Source organism: Lepidochelys olivacea, assembly GCF_965140295.1.
Source record: "Lepidochelys olivacea isolate rLepOli2 genome assembly, chromosome: 11".
NCBI lineage: Eukaryota > Metazoa > Chordata > Testudines > Cheloniidae > Lepidochelys > Lepidochelys olivacea.
The window spans coordinates 19,603,476-19,628,047 of record NC_140421.1 but is presented as its reverse complement, the minus strand read 5'-3'; the positions used below and the strand labels follow the sequence as shown (position 1 = coordinate 19,628,047).

Sequence of the window (24,572 nt, the reverse complement as noted above, 5' to 3'; positions counted from 1 at the left end):
GCTGGGAAGCTGAAAGCCTAAGAGTGGCGCCCTTGCTGGACCACAAAGGTGGAATATCGATGAAATTGCTCAGAACTGTGACATAATTAATTATATTACCCTCCTTTAATTCTTTGTTAAATCGAGTCCTGTATCAACCTCTCCATTATCTTGTCCAGGCTTGATGTCAGGCTGACAGGCCTACAGTTACCCAGGTCATCCCATTTACACTTTTTAAATATTGGCACATTAGCTTTTTTCCACTCTTCTGGAAATTCTCCAGCATCACACAATTTAGTGAAAATCAATAGGTGTGATTCACATCTTCCTGAGATACTACTGGAATGGAAAGAGTAATTTTACCCTATGAGGAGACTACACCTATTTGTCCCCCAAATACAGAGATATTTGTTGAACACTTCTGCCTTTTCTGCATTAGTATTGATAATTCTACACCATTTCAACCTAGTAATGGACCAATATTATCTTTTTTGTCACAATTCTTTTTTGTTCCTAAAATACTTAAAAGCTCCTTTTTATTGTCTTTAATTATGCTGGTCATAGATTTCTCCTTGAGTCTCTCTGCTTTCCTTATCAATTTTCTACAATACCTAGCTTCGTATTTATAGTCACTGCTATAAACTTCTCACTTTCTCCGTTTGTTATTTACAGTTTTATTTTTTGTAGCTGCCTTCATTTCCCTTCTAAACCAGGTCATATTTTAAAACCAATACAGCCTCCTTCCTCAATTGCTAGATTGTGCCTTTTTGGGCATCTATTAAGTCCTTAAACAGTTCCCAATTATTCACATTCTTCTGATTAAATTCTTCTCCCAGCTGATTTGACTCAATTGTTTTCAGCTTTGTGAAATAAGCCCTGTCAAAGCACTAAGCGTGTATGTGTATATACACACACACACACACACACACACACACACACACACACACACACACAGTGCTTTGACAGGGCTTTTATATATATATAAACTGGTCTGGACTTTATTCCGTTTACACAATATAAATGTGATTAGTCATGATCACTTGCACCTAAGCTACCATTAATTTTTATTTCTCTAATCAGTCCCTCTTGCTATTGATATACAGGCATATGCTAAATAAGGTACAGGTATGGATTAATTCAGTAATGCAAAAGTCTACAGGTCCCAAAACTGTAAAACAATAGCTTAGCCAAACTACCTAAGGCCCAAGGCTTAAAGACTTGACATAAGTAACTAACCAGTAAATGACCCTATATCGCAAGATAGAGTGCTGTAATAGACAAGTGTTGCTAAACTGCTGACAGGTAACCACAAAATGACACTGTATATCAGCTTTAGATATTTTAAGTTAACCACAGCAGCATTTGTCGAACCATGAGAATACCATGACAACTAACTGATTAATACTAATAAACTTGAAGTAAAAGGCCTATTCACTAATGGGTAAAGGGCACCCCAACGTTAGCAGGGTAAGGAAAAACAGATAAGGAAAAAGAGCTGATGCACATACTGAATATGCATTAGCCTTAGTTAGTATTAGCATAACCTCTAATATAGGGTGGCACTTGGCCCATGGACCTGGAGCCTACCAAGTGAAGGACCACTCCTGGGTCATCTTACTACTACAAGGTTCCCTGGAAAGGATGGTATGAGTAGGCAAATTCTGGATGCTTGTATTATCTCTGTCTGCTTTGCTACGTCATAGTGTTTGTGATATTGCTGACTGTGCTAATAAAACTATTGCAGATTCAATAGGTCTTGCCTAAGTGTAGGTGTCTGTCTTGCATACCTGGGGGTCCTCAATCCCAAATTAACTGTGATGCTGTGGCCGATCTAGAGGCAAATAAACCCTGCCAAACCACGGAATGTTAAATTGGAAACTCTAAATAATACCTGATTACACATTACTTGTCTATACTAGGTGGAATCCCCCTGTGTCGGTTGCAATCAGCTTTTTAGTTTGGAAATGATCATCTACAATATTTAGAAATTCTAAGGATGTTTTACTACTGGCAATACAAGACCTCCTGTATATGTAATTGAAATTGAAGTCCCCCATTATCACACAGCTTCCCCTGCCCGCCCCCCCATCTATGCATTATAGTTAGGGGTATAAAAAACCAGTCATCCTGTTTCCTACTGTGATTTGGTGGTCTGTAGCAGACACAACTAATACCCCATTTTGTGTTTTATCTGTTAGAAGGTTCATCCATAACATTCAAGGTAAATATTTTCCCAAATCATCAGTGACTCAGAAACAGGTAATGCCATTTTTCAGAGTGCCACTCTTCCTCCCTTTTTGTCCATTGAGTCCTTCCTAGACAGGTTAAAACATTTATTTTAACGTTCCAAATGTGTGAATCATCCCACCATGTTTCAGTAATATCAACTAGATTGAATTTATACTCACAAATGAACAATGCCAAATCCTCTTGTTTGCTACTGAGGCTCCTAGCATTGGTGTACAGGAAATTAAAGAATCTCTTCTCTTCACATCCTTTGGTTCCCTGGTTAATTTTGTTCTCAACTTCTTGATTCTGCACTAAATGAGTTCTCATATCTTTCCTCTTTTTACCCTCCCATTGTGTTATTTTAGTTTAATACCCTCCTTACTACTCAAGCCAGCTTGTTCTTGAGGTGATTGGTTCCGTTTCTACTGAGTTCCCTCTTCCCATAGAATAGACTGGAATAATGTTCCACAAAACCAAATCCTATACCGCTTACCTAACCAGTGGTTCATTTTAATAATCTTCTGCCTTCTGTCTCCCTTTGCTCTCGAGACAGGAAGATAGCAGAGAAGATTGCTTGGACATTGTCCTTCAGCATGCTTCTGAGTTCTCTGAAGTCATCTTTTATCCGTGATATATCCTGTGATGCAGTGTCATTAATGCCCATAAATGGATCCTTGCCCATTAACTTCAGAAATTCCTCCAATATCGTGTGAGCGATGTCTTGTGTCTTGGTTCTGAGAAGACAGCACACCATCCTGTTGTCTGCTTATCCTTTGCAGAATGTTGTTTTGATTCTTCTGAGTGTTGAACCTCCAGCAAGGATGGACAGACTTTCTTGGACAGTTTGAGGAAACTCTTTATGGGCAAAACTGATTCTTTGAGGTTGGGCTTAGCTACCATCCACAGGCATGTCTCATACATCTTTCCTTTCCCTTAGACCCCCTGGTTCTTAAGAGGTATCTTCCACAGTTTAAACACTGAGGACCTGGTATCAACCTGAAGCAGTGGCAATCCTGGAGCCTCTGCCAGTCAATCTTGATCTCTGGGCCATTAAAAGTCTGGCGGCACAGCAGGGATCAGGCAGGCTTCCTACCTGCTATGGCCCCTGCTGTGGCCGCTCCCGGAAGCAGCTAGCAGCTGGCACATCTCTGCGGCCCCTGGGTGAGGGCAGTGGCTTTGCACGCTGCCCCCGCCCCCAGCACTGCCCCTCCAATGGGAGGGAGGGACGGCCAATGGGAGCTGTGGGGGCGATGCTTGCAGAAGCGGGCAGCGCACAGAGACCCACTGCCTCCCTTTCTCCCAGGGGCTGCAGAGACGTGCCAGCAGCCCAGCTGCTTCCAGGAGTGGCGTGGGGCCACGGCAGGCAGGCAGCCTGCCTGAGCCCCACTGCACCGTTGGCCGGGAGCTGCCTGCAGTAAGAGCCTCCCAGCCAGATCCTCCACCTTGCACCCCCACACACACATCCCAACCCCCTGTCCCAGCCTGGCGTCCCCTCCTGCACCAAAACTCCCTCCCAGAACCCACACCCGTCACCCCCTCCTGCACCAGCTCGGAGCCCCCTCCTGCACCCAAACTCCCTCCCAGAGCTTGCACCCCTCACTCCTGCACCCCAACCCCATGCCTGAGGCTCAGCCAATGCACACCCCACAGTTGAGAATGTTATGCTAATTTGTGCAATTCCTGAAGGATTTTGGATCTATAAACCACAAATGACACTAATAAAAAGTAACATTCATGAAATGTTCAGTGGATTCTATGAGATTAGGTGCAGTGTGACCATCTGACCCCTGCACCCAAAGTGCCTCCCAGAGCTTGTACCCCTCACTCCTACACACCAACCTCCTGCCCCAGGCTCAGCCCAGAGCCCCCTCCCACACTCCGAATCCCTTGGCCCCAGCCCAGACCCTGTACCCCCTCCCAAACCCCAAACCCCTGCCCCCTGCCCAGCCCAGTGAAAGTGAGTAAGGGTGGGGGAGAGCGAACAATGGAGGGAGGGGGGAATGGAGGGAGTGTGGCGAGGCCTCGGGGAAGGGGCGGGGTAGATCCTGGGTTGATCTTAAATTCAAAAAGTGATCTTGTGCATAAAAAGGTTGGAGACCACGGACTTGAAGCTTTTAGCTGTATGGAATTCCTCCTGGTTCTCTTATCTCTAGAAACCACAGTCCACCCATCCTCCTCTGTCTCCAGCTGTGAAAAATGCAGATCTGACCTCTTGCCTCTGATAGTTTTGAATGGCCAGACCTCCTTTCTGACTTCCTGTCTCCCCAACTCCTTGGTGGCCAGCTTCTTTCCTCCTTGAACCTGGTGTACTTCATGTTTTCTGCACTGGGCTGTCTAGGAACTCCTCAACTTCTCTGGTTCTCAATAATGTCTCTATTTGCCTGTCCAATCCAAGAAGCTTCTCCAGCACGAGCTTTCACTTCATGCGTAGTAAGTCCCTTCTGGCTTCAGGCAGGAAAGGAAACAAGGCACATCCATTGCAGGACATCCACAGTTCCATCGCTGGCCATTTTGAAACTGCATGTAGGAGCTGAACCTGGAAGCAAAGCTTTTCACACTCCTGCTCTCAACAATCTCTGAAACTCTATTAGCTGCCTCTGTTTGTGGTTCTCAAATTCACCCAGCAAGATGCTCTTTATTCCAAGTCTCTCTCTTTAGCTATGCAGCCTGTCCAGAGAGAACCCACAGATGAAGCAAAAGCACCACTCACTACGCACCACTGCCTCCCAGGACAGAGCCCAGGCTATGCCCTCCAAAACTCTCCTATTAGCTGCCTCTGTTCAAGTGATAGCATTGTGAAAACCCAGACTATACCAAGTGTCACTGCAGGGTACAGCATTTCAGTGAACAAGAAGATGGATTAAACTAAAGGAGAGGGGAAAATATATGTATACACACAGACACACATATATACACACAAATAAATGAAACTACATGAAAACACTATTAGGACATTTTTCTTTGGGAATTTCTTATAGTGCTAAATCAGAGTAGGAATAGGTAGCAGACTTCTTAAATCACAGGAATTAGAAAGTAAATAAATAACAATATGTTTATTCCTACCTGTTTTCCAGACAAATTGATGATCTTTCCTGGCTTCCAAATCAGTTGTTTGTAACATTGAGAGCACAAGTAAAAGCAAGATATTCCTCATGCCCCATGCCCAATGAGCAGAAACCCAGAGATCCCTCAGAAACATAATTCAGTCTCGTCGTCTTCTCTAGTCCTACATTTGAAAGAAAAAGCAAATTAGTTTGCTAAAAATACATAGTAATAAAGCAAAGCAATCAGTCTCAGATTCAGTGCTACTCAGTGTACATTACACATCCTCTTCTGTGGTGCAGAGTCAGTTACATGGGTACTTTAGAGATGGTACTTGTAGAGATGTGTACTTTTAGCTCTGGAGGCCCCTGGTTCAATTCTAGGTGTCAGTCAAAATGGTGGCCATTACCAAAGCCCTCAGTGAGTTCCTAAAAAGCAATCTGCTAGTGTCTCTGCCTTGAATTTTAAAGCTTTCACCACAATATGCCATGCGAGAGATTTATGCAACACTTTTTTCTCTCTTCAATCTATTTATCTTTAACATGCCCATCACCATGATATCTGGTATTTTATAGTTAAACAAACCATGAATGGTGACAGATTCAAGCTGCAAAGTTCAGCTCTGGATATGAATCCCAATTTCCAAAAAGTCAAGGGCATTGAGACACAAGATCTGGGTTGCCAGTTCATCTCTGCATACTGTATGTAGATGATATACTTTAAAAATGGCATTAGAACTAAGAACTGAATTTTGATGTGAAATTGAATGTTCAAGTTTATACTATGGGTATTTGTCCTATAAGATTGGCTTTTGCATTAATATTTCCTGAATTCCTACATTTGTAACCGGTCATTAGTTCCACATTTCATATGTCAAAGTTTCCCTTCTGGGACAGGGCGAGCAGACTGATAAGGTTCTTCTGCAGCATGTTATTGTCATCATTTATGTTATTGGCATCATTTGGTGCCTTTCATTAAAGTTATCAGATATTAGAAGTTTAGTTCTGAAATTCCATTACATTTCCAGCCTTATAAAAAGCAGCATTATTACAATACATAATACAAGTATGGTTCTTGATAAGAAGTCAAAGATAAATCTGAAAATAGTGGATAGTGGATATGCACTAAAACTTTTAATTTGGAGTTTATTGAAATTACTCAAACAGTTTCTATCATGATAAACTCATGTAATTATAGTTAATCAGATATTTACTAACAGCTGTGGAAGATACAGTGTTATATCTGTTTAGCTTAATTCATTTTTATATTTAGCTGCATTACAAAACCTGTAAAGATATCAAATTGAGCTTTTACACAGGCAAAGTAATGCAGGCAATGTAAGACACTTGCATTCATGGACTCTTCCCAATGTTTTCGGGTTAACTTTAGGACCTAGACTTTCAAGTTCAAGAACAAACACTGCACCCTGAATTGAAGGAAAAAAAAGCAAATCCTAGTCCCTCGTCTACAGCTAAATCCTAAAGTTTACAGGGTCAAAGGACCATAAGTGGCCTTGTAAGCAAGTCTGCACTGGGCTAATCAAGAAGCCAGCCAGGCTTGGTACAGAAGTGAGGCATAGGGGCTCTTCACCCTGCTCTTTGGAAGGATGTGGATCAAGTGCATTGCAAATGGGATGACTTCAAGAGAGAGTGACACACAAACACACACACATCCCCCTCAATTCCATGCCAGTGGAAGCTCCAAAAAAGTTTTTGTTACATTTCAGAACGAAAACTGCAAGTTTCAGCCAAAAAGAAATTCAAAGGGAAAAAAAAATAAGAAACCAAAAGTGAGAGGTGGGGCTCTCAGGATTTCCAGGCTCCCAGCTGCTGAGTCAGAAGCCAAGCATTGGTTGGACCTGGGGTTCCCAGGGCTTTCAGGCTCCCAGCTCCAAGGCAGAGTCTCAGAGCTGTGAATGTTGGATCCCTTGTCCTGGAGCTCTGCACCATGGAGCTGCCCCAAAGCCACAGACCCTGGAAGCTGCAAGAGACCCTGAGCTCACTAGGCAGCTTTCCAGCATAAACTTGCCTGTGATTGGACTAAAGTTCATTAAACCCACACTGTTCTTGTGAAACATTTCGGGTTTGGCAAACCAGCATTGTCTGGTGAAGCTCTGCTTCACAGGAAAATTTTTGGCCAGCTCTAACACTAGGCCATGCTGTAATTAACTCTATGCAACTATCACTCATCTGGACTAATCCTCACTTCACAACAAATATCGAGGGGCACCGCTTCCCCTAAGGTCATTCCCAGCATCACAATCACCATGACTGATACTATGTATGACAGATGTCCGGGAGTGGGAAGGGGGGGTGGGGAATTGGCAGGGTTTGGCAACATTGGTTCTGTGACATTCTGTACCTTGGGGGGAGCACCCTGTAACCCCCATATTCCTCATTTCTTTATGATTGTGAAGCATGACTTGTAAGGTATCAGGGGAAAGGTTACGATCTGCTGAAAGTAAATTTCTCTATCCATATATGTGTATCATTAACACATATGAAGTTATGAGAATTATGTTGTATGGTTGTCACTAAAACATATTGTATTGTATGGGGATTCAGCCAGATATTAGCTCCCCAGAGGCAACAGCAAGGAAAGTAACCAACGCCTGGGTGGGGTGTCAAACAACCCATCAACCACCATTGTCCAGCCAGGGAGCTACAATGCAATGACTCACCTGCATGAGGCCACACCAGGGGAATTACTCACCCTGGCCTGGAGACTCAGCAATGCACTCAGACATGCCTGGACTTGTGTTTTCCAAGCACATGGACTGAGGGTATAAAACCAAACACAGGGGGCCCATACTGGGCCTTTCTCCTTCACTCATCTACACTGCAAGCAACAAGGACATTCTGAAGACTCCAACTGAGGGGACTGACCCATGTGTACTATGAACTGCAATATCCAGTAGTGTGATAAAAACTGCTTAGTCTAGTTGTTGCCCAGTCTAATAGGGCTGAGAGTTTAGACTACATGCTTTTATTTTATTTCTTTTGGTAACTAACTCTGACTTTTTTGCCTATCACTTAAAATCTATCTTTTGTAGTCAATAAATTTGTTTTTTTGTTTGTCTTTACCAGTGAGTTTGTTTGAAGTGTGTGGCAAATCTCCTCTGGTTTTTCAAAGGCTCGTATATGTTCACTTTCAATTGATGAAGTGGCGAACCAATTAATATATCTGCATTGTCCCTCTTGAGCCATCCAAGATGGCATATTCTGGAGGTACAGTGCTGGGAGGGATTTGGCTCTGGTGCCTCTCTGTGTGATTCATGAGTGCTCTGGGAGCATGCATGTAATCTAGCTGGGCGTGGAGCATCTACATGCGGTTGTGCTGAGTGATAACAGCACCTGGAGGGGTTTGCTGCTGGTCATTAGCAAGGCATTGTGAGAGACGGCCCAGGCTGGAGAGAGTTCAGGGGGCACAGCAGTCCCACAGTCCCAGGCTGCACTCCGGGGATCTCATCACAGGTTCCAATCCTACAAGGAACTTAAGCATGTGCTTAAGTTCAAGAATGTAAAACATCTCTCTGAATGCAACGGGACTGCTCAAACTTAAATTTAAGTAAGTGCTAAAGAGCTTTACTGGATCAGGGCCAGAGTGCTCAGCACTTTGCAGGATCATGCCCTGTGCGGGCACTCTTCTACTGATCCTCATGAGACCTCTATAGGTCCAAGTAGGGCTCTATACACCTGGGACCCAGCCAGCTCTCTACACTGTGGAGCTGAATAAGGCCAGGATAGGGACTTTAGTGAAATATCTTCTAGTGGAAAGATAAAGACCCTAATGCGCAAATCCAAAGAAACCTCAGACAACACTCACTGCCAGTTGTGTTTTATTTTTTTAAACGAAAACTCAGGGAGCACTCATCAGCAGCCTTTTGAACATACTTTCTCCAGCTCAGAATTGGAAGGGTTAGTGGGTAGCAGTAACTCCCCAAGGGTAGGAGACTCCTGCCCTAGTCAGGAGGCTTGGCATCTGTTAGTTCCTTGAGAAAGACTACAAAAATAACAGCCTGCTGTTGTCTGAGTACAGAGATTACATTAAGTCTGAAAAAAAAAAAGACCCCACAGGAATAAATTAAAGACCCTGAAAATGATTCCCATCTCGCCTACACCAATGTAACTCCACTGAGTTCACTGATTTACACCGATGCAAGTAAAATCAGAATTTGTCCCTATATCTCAGTTTGTATAACACAATTTGAAACACTAGCAGTTCTGTGCAGATATGATAAAAAGTTACCACACAGGCAACATATGCCATCCACACTAGCATGAATAAATTACATTATGAAGGCCACCAAGATTTCACATCAAATTTAGTTACTGAATATCTCAAACTTCCAAATGTGAAGGCATAGTTAACTGTGAATTGGCAAATACAGAGGGGAAAAAATCTTTAGTTCACATTTAAAAAAAATAATTTACAGATTATTCAAACTATTAACTCTGATCAGCACTTCATGTTCATGATTTATTTTCCTTATAATTATTTTTTCCCCAGATGAGGAATTTAAACTTCAAATCACAACTGAAATTTTAAAAAATTTTTTTTTTCTCTCCCCCAAAATTCTATTACTGTATTTTCTTTTCTGGTCACTTCTAGGTTTCTCTCTCCACTTACTCCAAAATTTAAAAAGTGGCCCATTAGGAGAGGTAACAATGATTTATACAGTCCACAGTTATCCAAGATACCTCATTACCTAAAATAATTTCATGCCCCAACACTACATGTGCATTGATCCTACAAACACTTATGCATGTGCTTACATTTTAAGCACAAGAAGTCCCACTGACTTCAGTTGGACTATTCACATGTTTAAAATTACACATGTGCATAATGCTTGCAGGATAGGGGCATCACATTAAACATTCCCTTGATTTTTCCAGCTTATTCAATGTCTTTTATGAAATCCTTATATCTATCTGAGTATCCTACCCATACTATATTTTCACACCACGACAACAGCGACATAGAGCCCAATCCTGCAAATACCCACATTGGTACATTTCTCAGAACATTAAAATCAGGTCTTCTCCCAGTCCTACACTAGTATGTTTGAAGGATCAGGCCCACAGTGTTTACGTTATATTTTGACCTGATGTTAAAGATCAACCAGAATGTGAATAAAATAGTTCTCATGCACATGTGAAAGTAAAGGTTCAAAATTTCATTTTCTTTTAAATACCTTCCACAAATGGAAACTACATTGTAACATGTATTATCATAAACACTAATGTCATCTGATTAGTGAGCATGTATTTAAAAAACAGTACAGTAAAGATGGCTAACTAGTAGGAAGTTTATTTTTGTTTTTTAATTCTTTCCTACCCACCTACCTCAGATAAAAAATGAAAATTTACCCAACAGAATGCAAGCTGCAGAAGCCACCAAGTACAACAAAACTACCAGTCCCTTTACAGGTGAGCAGCTATAGAGCACATCAAGAGACTCTGTTCTCTCTGTATATTAAAAATTCTCATTTGGTTATCAGACTCCTGGATTTTCTAGTGAGAAATCAGTGAACGTTGTCAACCAGATTGGCTTTCCCTGCACAGATGAACAGCAAGATGGAGAGGCTGTAATGAAACTTGCTGCCCGCTCCCACTCAGATAACCAGAATGCTAGTGCTTGCACACCTAGAGCACAAGAACCAGAGTCCCAGCAGTGCTAGACACTCTTAAAGCAGCAGGGTATCTGGCACTGCTGAGTACCCAAGGCTATGCCTCTTCCTGTTCTCAACACCAGCCAGCCATCAGTGACCAGCACTGGAGGAAATACACAATGAATGCACCCTGTTACAATAGTGTAGTTATTAATGTTTCTGCATGTACCCCAAAGAGAAAATAGCTGAGATCACTACCACTTGTGCAGTATCCCTTCACACTCCTTGCAGTGGCTTCTGAAGTCATAAATCTAGCCCTGTTCTGGATGAATTTGCACAGTATTTGTTACTGAACCTGAAAATGAACTGGCTGAAGTCTGAAAACCCAAGTCAAAGAACTTAATTCACCTTTGTCATAAGGAAGTAAAATTCCCTTTGAATTCAGCAGGAGTTGTGCCCACTTCAGCCATGGTTGAATTTGCCCTAGTATTTTTCTTTTACAATGAGAATACTTATGAAGAGAGCTGGTAAAACTACTACATTCAAAAAACATTATGTAACTAAAATAAATCAGCACAATTTTAACAACAATAGAAAAAGCACTTGCAGGTCTCATATCTGACCTGAAAATCATTTGGCAACTGTCTAGCACAAAACACTTTAATGATTATTCAATTCTCTTAACAGAAAAAACAAAATTAAAAACAGTAATAACAGTTTGCCTGAAATGCAGGGAAGAAACTCATCACTTATTTATCCTAAGATTTATAGATTCTCACTTATCTTGACCTTTCTGAAATGTTAACACCCTGTACTATTAAACTCTGCCCTGCCTTCTGCAAAAGGTATTATCCAAAGACTAATCCTATTTGATTCCTCATCAGCAGATCATAGCTTGAAATAGTTCCTGTCAAACCACCCTTTACATGTGCCACAGATAACCTGTGGTGATCAGCGGATCAAAAGTCTTCAGATAAAGTTATTCTAAATTTTACAAACACTGAGATTTACAGAAAAACTAAAGACAAAATAATGAGCTAGACTGTGAATTTACACCAGCCCTGAGTAAGCTCTGTACAGACATGTCCACGGAGCCAGGATCTGGTCCTTCACTATTAGCTATTGTTTTGTGTACATGCACGCACACAATTTTTAATATCATGAGAAAATACTAAGCTAAACCGGAAAAAAGGTTTTAAGCCCATATGATTTATACACACATCATCAATTCTTCCACTGCTGACATATTTTAGAGGAAGATAGTCTTGTGGTTGAAGTGCAGTGACCTAGATTCTATTCTCAGCTTTGCCACAGACTTCCGATGTGACCTAAGACAAGTCACTCAGGGCCAGATTCTGCCACTTGTGGAGTAAAGTACTAGTAATCCCACTGACTTCAATAGAACTACTCAGCAAGAGTAAGAATGGCAGTCTGGACCTTTGTGCCTCCCCTTTTCCATTTCTACAATGCTGTTAAGGATATTTACCCTCCTTTGTGAAGCACTTTGAGATCTATGGATTAAAATGCACTGTGTAAAAGTGCCAGATTTATAGATCTACAACATTAGTTGGCAATTACTTCTAAATGTTGCTTCTTAATTGGTTATTTATATAAATCAGAACATTAAACTGCAGAATACTTAATGTAGTTTGCTACAATAATTGTGAGGGTGAAATATTCTTAAAAGAACACACAGTGCTAATAATATATCTGCATCTGGAAGAGAACTTTTGCAAACAATTAGGGGATATATAGTCTAAGTCAGTCTACTCTGGGGTATTACCCAGAGTAAGTCATACCACTGCACTGTGTCTACCCAAGGGTTTGCATCCATGCAATTACAGTGAGACAGCTATACCAGTAGCTGGTAACTCCAATGTAGACAAGGCCCAATACAAACTACAGTATTTGGTTCTTTTTCCATTTTATAACATAGAATCATAGAATATCAGGGTTGGAAGGGACCTCATGAGATCATCTTGTCCAACCCCCTGCTCAAAGCAGGACCAATCCTCAATCTTTGCCCCAGATCCCTAAATGGCCCCCTCAAGGATTGAACTCACAACCCTGGCTTTAGAAGGCCAATGTTCAAACCACTGAGCTATCCCTCCCCCCCAATCAGTGACTCCTTTTTAAGAATAGATGTTTAGCTGCCAAAAAAAGCACCACTATAGAAGTTTTCGCTACCTTTATTATTTCTAAATTATATCTGTAAATTCAATAGTGCCTGCTTCTTGTTCTGCAACTATGGAGGAGACTGAAGGATTACATAAAGTAATGCTTAAAGTACCAACAGTAAAGGCCATTGTTGCACTGTCACTGAAATGCTTCTGAAATTATATTGACCTAATTGGGAGAAACATATAAACCCAAAAATCTTCCTGTTTTCTGTCATGAACTTTGGTTTCAGAGTGCATCCTGGCAACTTAATAAAGATTTACATGTAGAAAGTTTATAATTAAACTTAGATGAGTGGGTTTTAATAAAAGATATCTCTAGCAAGAGACCCCAAACAGATGCATTACGAATACATTAAACACCAGAGAACGAACTTTCCATGAGCAGAATGGTTTTAATTAAAACAACGATAGAACACAACACTTCTGTGAAATGATACTGCTGTTACATCCAGTTCATTGTAAGTACTTACAATACATACTATGAAAAAATACTTGACTGTCAATAATAGACAGTATATATGATTTTAAACTTCCCTAAGCAGTCCAGATCAACAGGTCATTTAAAGAAACGCAACTGGAGCAAAACTTAATTCATCTGTATGCAAGTGTATATATTATATTACATTACATCAACAACAACAAAACCCTAATTTAAAAGAATATTAAGGCTGCAAAGTCAAGAATTCAGAAGTTTTATCAAAATGCTGGCATTTCCTGTTTTAATTACACAATCTTATAGTATTTTATCCACAGGAACGTTGCCTTATTCCGCACACAGAATGTTTGGTGCTCACTGAATGGTTACCAATTTAATATTTTTTTATCCTCGCCATTTAACGCATGGCCACATGCATTATTTACTGCACGCCATCCAAACCCTGCACTGAATACAGATTTATTTCCTTACGGACTTTTCTATGGTGTTATCATTGTTGTATCTTAGTGCTTTACAAGCATTCATGAATTTATCTTCACAACATCTCTGTGGTATTATCCTTCCCATTTTACACACAAGGCAACAGTAATTAAGGCCAGAATTGTCAAAAGAGTGTCCAGTTTGAGAAACATAGGGACTCATTTTTCTGACTGAAATTGAAAACAGGGTCTTATAACAGAAAGTGTCAGAGAATACTATTTGCACTGTCTTTACTTTGCACACTGTACTTAAATTCCTGAACTGTTTGTTTAGTACAGTGATAATTAAATTTTCCCTGAAGTTTCCTCAGATTATAGCAAAATTAATAGACATAGAACGTGTAATAAAAATATTCTGAAGATGCCAAGACAAGCAAAATTTTGCATTCAAGTACAAACATTAGGATTTCTTTACGAAGTGATGCTTTGATGTACAAAAAAAAAAATTTCAACAGGCTAGTGCCCAGACTGGGTCTGTTATCAGTTTAATATCTGACACACCTTTTAGCACTGGCAGTCTTATGGACTGGATGATCCAGTAAGTCTTCCCCATCTCTAACCCATTGATTTATAATAAGAATAGTGCCCATAATTGTGCTGATTCTGGAATGCTGTTAAAATTCGATTAACAGGACAAAGGGAAATATATCTAGTTAACACTACCCTTCCATCTCTATTTAACTAATAGGTTGTGATTTGCAAAGCTTTTGCTGAAACAATGTTGGGTCTCATTTCATTAACAAAACCCTACATATAATGCAGATTTAACAATTACAAATAAATTTTAAAACTAAATATTTGAAAGAGTTTTGCCTTTCCAGCTGAACCTGGAATTCAGAATTCAGTACAGCACAGGTCCCCTTATAAAGGGTCATAATCCCACACCATGAAACACACCAAAAGTTTCAAAGTCATCAGTTACAAGGCAGCTCAATCTTCCTGCCCAAATTTTGCCTCTACAACAGCAACCCTATTAAATCACTTTTAGTTCATAAAAGTTCCGTTGTTTTACTGCAATAATTTGTGCTTGCTTTCTGACATTTTATTGGATGTTAATATGGGTAATACTGGTCATAGGAAATTCCCCCCCCCTCCACTGTAGCATGCTCACCACAGAGTTTGCTAGTCTTAAATACGAGTAGCAAGCACAGCGGTTGATTTCAACCTTATTTAAAAAGGGGAGAACCATCCACTTTCCCCCTAGTCTTTAAGAGCTTTGCAGGATATAGCTGAATCAGAAGAAGTCCTCCCCCAACCATTTGATAACTAAAGGAGGGTGGTTTGAGCCACCCATTTCAGAGATAGTTGGTGTCAGTTGCAATGACAAGTCCCGCAGCCCACCTGCAAAAGACTTGGCTCTAATATACTGTTAAAAGGACAGAAACACACAAGGCAATCTAAAATGTTATGTTCTACATGGGTGTGGACAACAGCCAGAACAAATGACTACATGTACATGCCCAGCTACCTGATTCAGGAGATCAGATACAGAGATCCAGGAAAATTTTCAGCAGCACTGGAACAATTATTATAGTGGCGGTGCTGAAAGCCACTGAACAAGCCTGTAAGTCACTTCAAGCCAGGGGGTTCCTGCCACACTCCCAGCACCACCACAGTTCTAGCACCCCTGAAAATGCAACCATTTTTACTTGCAATTAATTGCACGTGAAAACATTTGTGGGTGTAAAACTGTATCCCCAAAATTGGGAGATAACTGGAAAAAAATCTTATCCATAATGTGCTACTGCAGAGTTATAAATGGCATAGGCCATCTTCAATTCTTTTTTAAGCTATAAAAATACTCAATTTTGCTGCAATGCCTACATTTTAAAGAATAATATGGTCTCCACAGTGTTGGTACCTATGAATTTTGCCCTTATTACTCTTTCCTTTCCCACTACCTAGTTTTAGGCCAGACACAAATTGGGTAATATAAACAGACACAAACACATCCACATGATAAATTCTATTGTTTCAACCACTCATTTCTGAAGAGCTGAAATAAACATTTGTTCCAACGCATGCTGTGTCATCAGATGTTTACCTCACTACATTTAAGTATCAACCTTCAAAGGCAAGGATTGGAAAACCTGAGTAGCACTCTGTAGGACTCAAGAAATTGATAGGTTCTAGAATAGACCCATGCTGATCCACACACTAAAACAAGAGTCCCAGCAAATAGCCAAGTGTTGTAACAAAGCTCTCATATAATTAAGGCTTCATTACTTCTACAAAATATACTTTACAGTAATAAGTACATTTACTACCACATTCTGACATTTTACTCTAAATAATTAAAGCTAGAGGTGTCAAAATAAATGAACAAAGGATATTCTGTGACTTACATTGGTTCATGCCCTTTCTTTTCAATTCCCCACCCCTAAAAACTTAGCAATTTGCAATAGGTCTTCCAGTCATTAGAGACAACTGGTAATGGTATACTGCACTAAGACAAATGTGTAAAGAGGATTCTACTGTGAAGTATAACAGTGCTAGTAACAAAAAAGTCCAGAAAGGATATTGGAACACACACACACACACAAACTCAGAGAAGTTGACAGACAGGGGTGTGAGCGTATGAGTGTGTTAGGAGCCTAGAGCGGACCCAGCATTCTGGCCACTAAGGGTGTTTCTACACTGCGATGAAATACCTGTGGATAGGCCAGTCAGTAGACTAGGCTCTCAGGTTACAGGCTGCAGGGCTATAAAATTTCAGTGTAAACATGCGGGCTCAGCCTGGATTCTAGACGCTTCCCCTTCGCAGCTCGTATCATTCTGGGGTCTATTAACTAGAATGTTATGTCAGGCATGGGAGGCAACTTTCCTGCTCTACTCGATACTGGTGACTTTAGGAAAGATGTGGACAAATGAAGCAAGACAAGGAGAGCAACAAAAATTATAAAAGATTTAGAAAATCTGATCTATGAGGAAAGGTTAAAAAAAAGGGCATGTTTAGTCTTGAGAAAAGACGACAGAGGGGGACAAGATAATAATCTTCAAATATGTTATGAGCTACTATAAAGAAGCTGGTGATCAAAAGAAATTGATCACGTCCACTGAAGTGAGGACAAGAAGTAATGGGCTTAATCTGTAGAACAAGAGATTTAGGTTAGATATTAGGAAAATTTCTAACTATTGGTATAGTCAAGTACTAGAATAGATTATGAAGGGAGATCATGGAATCTCAGTCTGGGGACAGGGAGTGGGGAGAGGGTAAAAACAGATTAGACAAATACTTATCAGGAATGATCTAGATCAGCGTTTGTCAAATGCAGCCACCATAGCCATGCGGCCACCAGCAGATTTTTTTTTGCGGTCACCTGCGCCTCCAAAGTAGGGTTGGAGATTGGGGGCAGGGTGGAGGGGAGAAGCACCACCTCCCTGCAGCACCCAGCTATTGCTCCTGAATAACTGCTATCACGGGCTGAGAGATGTGCCACCTTGGTGTTGGCACCGGCGCCTCCAGCAGGGATCAGCACCCTGCACCACGCAGCCTCCTTGGGGTCTCCGGGCAGTGCCTCTGGAGACATGCAGGCCAATGTGCACGACACCAGAGGTGGATTGTGACAGTGGAGGTAGCTGCAGTGTTCAGTCGGCATGGCACCACGTAGGCAGCTCCCCCAGCCAAGGCATGGCCAGCCTGGGACTCCATAGGCAATTGGTGAATCCCTGACCCACCTTCCCTGGGACAGGCGCTAGATGAAGGGCTACAGAAGTCAGGGACAGAGAGATGGGTTCATCAAAGCAGCCACCAGCAAGAGTTGGTGGCTGCACTCTGAGGCCACAAAAAAAATTGTTGTCAGAACCCCATCTAGGTATACTTGGTCCTGTCTCAGCTCTAGAGGGTGGACTAGATAACCTCTTCAAAACAACGAGGAATCTGGTGGCACCTTAAGGACTCACAGATTTATTTGGGCATAAGCTTTCATGGGTAAAAAACCCCACTTCTTCAGATGCATGAAGTGAAAATTACAGATACAAGCATAAATATATATTGCACATGAAGAGAAGGCAGTTACCTTACAAGTGGAGAACCAATGTTGATGGCCAATTTAGTCAGGGTGGATGTAGTCCACTCTAAATAATTGATGTCAATACCAAGAGAAGGAAAATTGCTTTTGTAGTGAGACAGCCACCTCTGAAGGATACTTCCAGTGCTACATTTCTATGATTCTATCTCATTCAAATGATTTGGAAATCACCCCAGTTGTGCTAAACCACAACCCTACATGAACTGCATGATTTCATCTTTATTACCCTTGTCCTCCTTCCCTTTTCTTCTCTTCTGGAGTTTTTTAAACTCACTTGTATGTTGGTTCATATTGGAGCGTAAACTCTTCCGGGCAGGGATCAGGTTTGTTTGGAGCTTTCACAACCGAGCCCCAATCTTGAGTGGGGCTACGGGCACTACCAGAATACAAGTAATTAAAAAAAATAATCATAATAAGGCTGTGGACTTATAAAAACTAATATGATAACATTATCTAAGTAAGGTCAATTATCTGTTCAGCCTGTAGGAGACCAGAGTTCCTGTTACATCATTGGTCTTATCATTTTGACCTTCCCTGCTGTCATCCCCATTATAGTTCAATTAACAAGGAGTCCTACAGTGGCCTGATGAGCATCTGCTGCATCTACCTGGCAATAATTCAATAAGGAAGCGCCACAGGAAGAAATAATGAGAAGTCAACCCAGTTGTGCCATTTCCCCTTGGGAGCGCAGAGCAGTTTGGTTTATGGGGAAGAGCATGACCTTCGGAAATTATCAGTTCATTTCACATTTCAGAGCTTCAACATATTATTGCTGACTGAAAAACAAAACACATCAGTTTGCTTTTTAACTATGCAGTCAAGAACTTTCTGAAATCCGTTTTTCTGACACGTGTGTACTATTAGTATCCCTTTCCAGATTGTAAACAAAAAAAGTAATTGCAGCTATATTCTGCATCTCGGTTCTCCCAAAAGAATGGTGGGTTTCACTCACTCTTCCCTGAGTTAAATATTAAAGCTTAGAATGCAGCAAAACTGTATGTATACAACCACACACACACACATCATTGATGCCAGCTAGCAATTGTGTTCACTGTTCTGTAACAGCAACTCCTAATAGGCCTGACATACTCACTACACCTAGCACACTGTTTTCATAGTATTTATCCATAAAGAATATCATCTGAAGTCTTAAATGAAAGCCAGGATCATTAATATCACTGTGAAATGTACATACACACAGTATGTAAGAAGTTATGTATATTAATACTGAAAATATGTTCCCAAAAGTCTGAATCAAGGCAGGGTTGACAAACATGTTTCTCCGAGACAAAGGAAATATATTTACCTGTCTTCCTCAGTGCATAAGTAAATTAAGCATTGTAAGCCAACACAATGGAAGCCTCATTTCCATACGATGTCAACATGAGGATGTGATAGCAACATGGAATCAGCACATCAGGAAAGAAACCATGAGGTCATCGTGACTCTGGGGACAAAACAATGACCTTTGAGGTATATAAGGAGAAGGCAAAAGGGCACCATTTTATCCTGCACCTGAGGAAGTACTCAGGCAAAGCAACTACATTCATGAAAATGGAATTCCAACTAGCCTTTTGGAAATGCTGTAAAAGACATACGGAGTATGGCACGATTGCTTTTAGACAGCCTGTTAAAGTTAAGTTTAGTTAAAGTTATGGTTTTGTTTTATATGTAACCTCTCTGTTTCCATTTTCCTTATTCACCATCTTTTAAATATTAACCTTTGATAATAATCTTACAATTGTTTTGACAATAAATATATTTCAGTGCTGTGGTGTTGTGTAGGAATTGATCCTCATTTGAATCAAATGAGCTGTGTACACTGTCCCCTTGGGCATAACAAACCTGGTATGTCTATCAGTAGCCAGTAACAGAGGCTGGATATCACAGGTGAATGCTTCAAAGGGGCTCAGAGACTGAGGTTCACCAATTTATAAGCTGCAAAGCAAAGCAAGGGCTAGCATTACCCTGAGGAGATTGAATGGCTAGCAGGCTGGCATTGTCTGGGTGCTGACCCCCAGTTAAGCACCCGCAAGTCTCTCTTGCGCTGAAGGCAGAGGGTAACAAGGTGGCTCTCAGTCCTGGGCACACTGAGAAAAAGTGTCACAACTACTTGTTGACCACAGAAGAAAGCAGAGACTCAAGAATCCTAGGTTCAATTCCAGGTTTTGAAGGGATCTGTGTACTAATGATTATAGACTGTTCTGCCCATGTCCCCAGTGTTTGTCCCCTTTGGTCCCATCCACCCCCAATCCCATCCTGGCTGCTGCCCCCCGCCAACCTCCCCACTACTTATTGCCACCATCCCCCAGCACACAGCTCCTGCCCTCCTCCCCACCCCACCCCTGGCTCACACACACAGACACACACACCCCATCACACTTCTGCATTAGAATAAGGTGCTTCCTTTCTTCTCCTCCTCACTGCCAGGGTACTAATAGGGGATCATTGAAAGAACAAAGGAATCTCCCTTTTCTCAGTTCTGGAGACTGGAGCCACAACAGCCCCTTAAAGCCAGGCAGAACAACAGGGAAAGTTATACTCAGCCCTGAAGTGTAACTCAGTCACATTCTGTGGGGAGGGTCCATACACAGTGTGGTCGGCATATAGGAGCTGTAAGGGGATGGAGCATGCTCAGTGCACACTGAATCTTCAAAGCATTCAGCTGCCAAACTAACAAGTTTCTACAGAGCATATGTAAACTCATTTTCTCAGAGAGGCTTATAACTTCTCCAAGCTTGGGTAGATTTTCATTAGGTTAACAAAAGACATACCTGACATCAGGAGGACACCTCTGCTAGATTTCAAGTCCGAGCTCCAAAGCATGGTGGCATTGGAACGTCTCAACAGAACAGTTGCAAATTTTAAAACATGGGCAAAATATTTTTCTGTAAGGACATTCTCAGAAACAATGAATCAATTTAGCTCAAGCTTTCCAAAAAAAGAATTCAGACAGACACACAATATGGAACATACCAGCCCAAATCGTAGATTGGTAAAGTTGTAATTGAAACAGAATCTTATAAGGGGAAACATTGGGCAGCTTTAACTACAGGCAACGCTACTAACTCTGCCTCCACACACACACACACACACACACACACACAATTAAGGGAACTATACAATAGAATATATATTACTTTAAACTGATTAAAAATTTCTTTAAACCAAGTAAGGTCTAGCTTGATTTTGGCTCAAGATCAGTATCTGAGGTATACACCAAATACTGTAGTGGCCAATTTTGCTTTAAAGCTATATTACAATATTAATAACCTTTACAGGAACAAATATCTGTTTACACATATTTGGCCCAATTCAAAGCTTCATTAAAGGGGCAGGGTGAAGGACAGGGAATAGGATATAATATGTATTTTGAGAATGTATTAGCCTAAGAGGGTGGGGGGAGCTAGACTTCAAGACTTCAATTCAACCAGCTAGGACATGCTGAAGTACAACCTGCCTTGTCCACATTTTAGAGTTTTAATCAATTTTAGTTAGAATATGCTAGCTAACTCAGAGTTTAAGGTCAAAAGAGACCACCAGCTTATCTAGTCTAACCTCCCATATACCACAGGTACCAACACCATCAAGCACTTGCACAGTAAAACCAACACCCAAAATTAGACCAAAAGTATCACAAGCCACAGGAGACTAAACTATTATGTGCTTCAGGGAGACAATACGAGGGAACAAAGTGCACCAATTCTCAAGCCCCCTGCAATGACAGGAAAAGGATTAAATGAGATGTACCCAGATAATCCTGGCAAGTGATCTGCATCCACATGCTGCAAAGGAAGTTGAGAAAACCCCAAGGTCACTGCAAATCTGGCCTGGGTGAAATTCCTTCCTGACCCAATATATGACAATCAGTTAGACCCAGAGCATTAAATAAGAACCAGCCAGTCAAGCACCTGAGAGAGAAAATGATGAGTGCCATCTCAGAGCACGGGCCAACCCTGTCCAGTGTTCCATCTCTAGCCATGGTCATCTCTGATGCTTCAGAGGAAAGAGAAAAAAAATACACTGGGGAACAGGGGAGGAGAATCCCTTCCTGACCATTGCAAGTGACTAGGTAAAGCCCTGGAGTTTTTAGAAGCATAAGACAAACCAGTATTGAGCTCCTGTAGGTCTGAGCCTATGCTTTAAGCTCTCGGCAGGGTATAGGTGGGGTGCCATTATTTGAGCAGGTAACACCCCAGGACTGCTAAGCCCTGCTTTCGACCATCAGAAGCAACCCTCTCATACAATCGTACATATATTTGTTCCACTCTCTATCAAAACCAATTCAGGTGTTTGCCCCATAACATGAACTGCAAGGTTGTTTTATTCCTGTGATGGTTACAAACCACATTCTAATTTCCAGCCTGAATTTGCTCATGGCCAGTTTATACCTATTTGTTCCTGTGCCAATATTGTCCTTTAGCTTAAATAGCTTTTTACCCTCCTTGGTGTTTACCCCTGATTTAGAGAGACCAATCATCTCCTCTCCACCCCCCCATCCTTCTTTTTGCTAGACTAAACAAGGTCTTCTAGTCTCCTCTCATAAGATAGAGCTACTGGAATGACCTTCTTTGCACCTGTTCCAGTTTAAATTCATCTTTCTTGAACATGGGTGACCAGAACTGTATACCGTATTCTAAATGAAGTATACTAGTGCCTTGTACAATTACAATAATACTTCTCTATCTGATACATTCTAAGATTGCATTTGCCTTTTTCACAGCTGCATCACATTCGTGGTTCATTCTGTGATGGACCCACACTCCCAGGTTTCTCTCCTCCGCCGTCAATTCCAACCGATGATCCTCCAGCGTGTAGCATAAATTCCTATTAGGCTGTAATTACATGGCCTTGCACTTTGTACAATTGAATTTTTTCCCATTTCTGTCACTGCAGTTTTTAAGGTCATACAGATCTTCCTGTGTAATATTCTGATCATCTTCTGTATTGACAATGCCCCCCAACTTTATATCAGCAGGAAGTTTCATTAGCACATTCCTACTTTTTGCATTTCCCTTACCTTAAAAAAGGTTATTTTCTCAAAAGAAAGAAATCAGGTTAGTCTGGCATGATCTATCTTTGGTAAACCAATGTTGCATTATATCCTTTTTACAGTTTACCTCCATAAATTTAATTATTTTTTCTTTCATAATTTGTTTGAAAGCCTTGCATACTATTCAAATCAGATTAACAGGTCTGTAACTGCGTGGGTCACTTCTCCCCCCTTTCTTATATAGAAGTAAGACAGTAGCTATTCTCTAGGTCATATGATACTACCCTCCTAGGTAAATGTATTAAGAATCCACGCTACCAGACTAGTAATCTCCTGTCACAGTACTCAGTAGTCTGGGATTTAAATTATCCGGTTCCCCCTGATTAGAGTGCATTAAACTCTAAGTTTTTCCTTCTACCTCAGAGATGGTAAATTTTCATTTCTATACACTCATTTTCACCTGTTGTCCCGCCTTCATGCACATTTCCATATTATCATCCTTATTGATAACCATGGCCCATTTAGTTATGGGGCCAGATTATCTTTCATCTCCTTCCCATTCACACCACATAGCAACTCAACCTCATCCTTACTTTTTTTATTTATTTATAAAAGTACAAAACCTCTTATTTTCATTTGCTTGGCAAGAACTAATTTAGCTTGACTTTTAGAAATGCACGTTATTCCTACATTTTCTAACCTCCTCAAAGTACCTGTCTCTTCTGATCAAACCATTTTTCCATCTCCTGTTGGCGCTCTGTTTTCTCCTAATGTCTTCTTTGAGGTGGTTATTCGTTCAGCTGGATCTGGAGCCTTCCCCTACAAGTTTTTTCCCTTGTTTGGGATGCAAGTCTCAGGTGCTTTTTGAACAGTTGATTTGAAGAAATTCCAAGCTTCCTCCACAGTTATGTCCTTGAGCAATTCAGTCCAGATGACTTCTTTACCAAATTCCCTTAATTTCCCAAAGTCTACCCTTTTGAAATTGCTGATGATTCGAAATAGCTGTTTTTGATTATTTTTCCATTTAATTTAAATGGAATCAACTCACGATCACTCAATCCAAGGTTATTTCCTACAACCAGCTCGTCTATGATGTCTTCACTGCTTACCAAAACCAAGTCTAAAACTGCATCCCCTCTTGTTGGTTCGGTGACAATCTATCATGTCCAGGAATCACTGGGCCTTACCCATATTAGTAGCATTTATTCTCCAGTCTATATCTGGGAAGTTAAAGTGTCCATTTATAACATAATTCCCAACAGTATTTCTCTCTAATAAATATCAGAGATCTCCATCCATACCTGAGTCCACCCCTGGAGGTCTATAGCAGACTCAATAGAACCTCTTTTACAATCCTTCCACAAAATGATTTTTGACCTAAACAGATTTTGCTTTGTTTACTGTCACTTCTCATTTCTTCACAGTTTATAGCTTCATTGATGAACAACACTACTTCACCACCTCTATCATTATTCCTCTCTCTCCTAAACAGAAAATTATCTTCAATGCCTGTATTCCAGTCAAGAATACTATTCTGCCATGTTTCTATAATCCCTATAATATCCAGTTCGATCTCCTGCACCAGTAGGGCC

At 41.0% G+C, this 24,572-nt stretch overlaps 1 protein-coding gene across 3 annotated transcripts in view; it reads right to left on the bottom strand.

The window, feature by feature from the left end:
- The window catches only part of THSD7B (thrombospondin type 1 domain containing 7B), a 511,640-nt gene that overhangs the window by 416,985 nt on the left and 70,083 nt on the right, over positions 1-24,572 (bottom strand). For 2 of the 3 annotated variants that reach the window (XM_084643354.1, XM_084643356.1), the window contains exon 2: positions 5,272-5,434. In XM_084643354.1, the coding sequence (XP_084499480.1) occupies positions 5,272-5,407 (136 nt within the window). In that variant the 5' untranslated portion in view covers positions 5,408-5,434. Of the gene's footprint in view, positions 1-5,271; positions 5,435-19,293; positions 19,435-24,572 lie in introns of all 3 variants that reach the window. The other variant, XM_084643355.1, reaches the window with a different exon arrangement.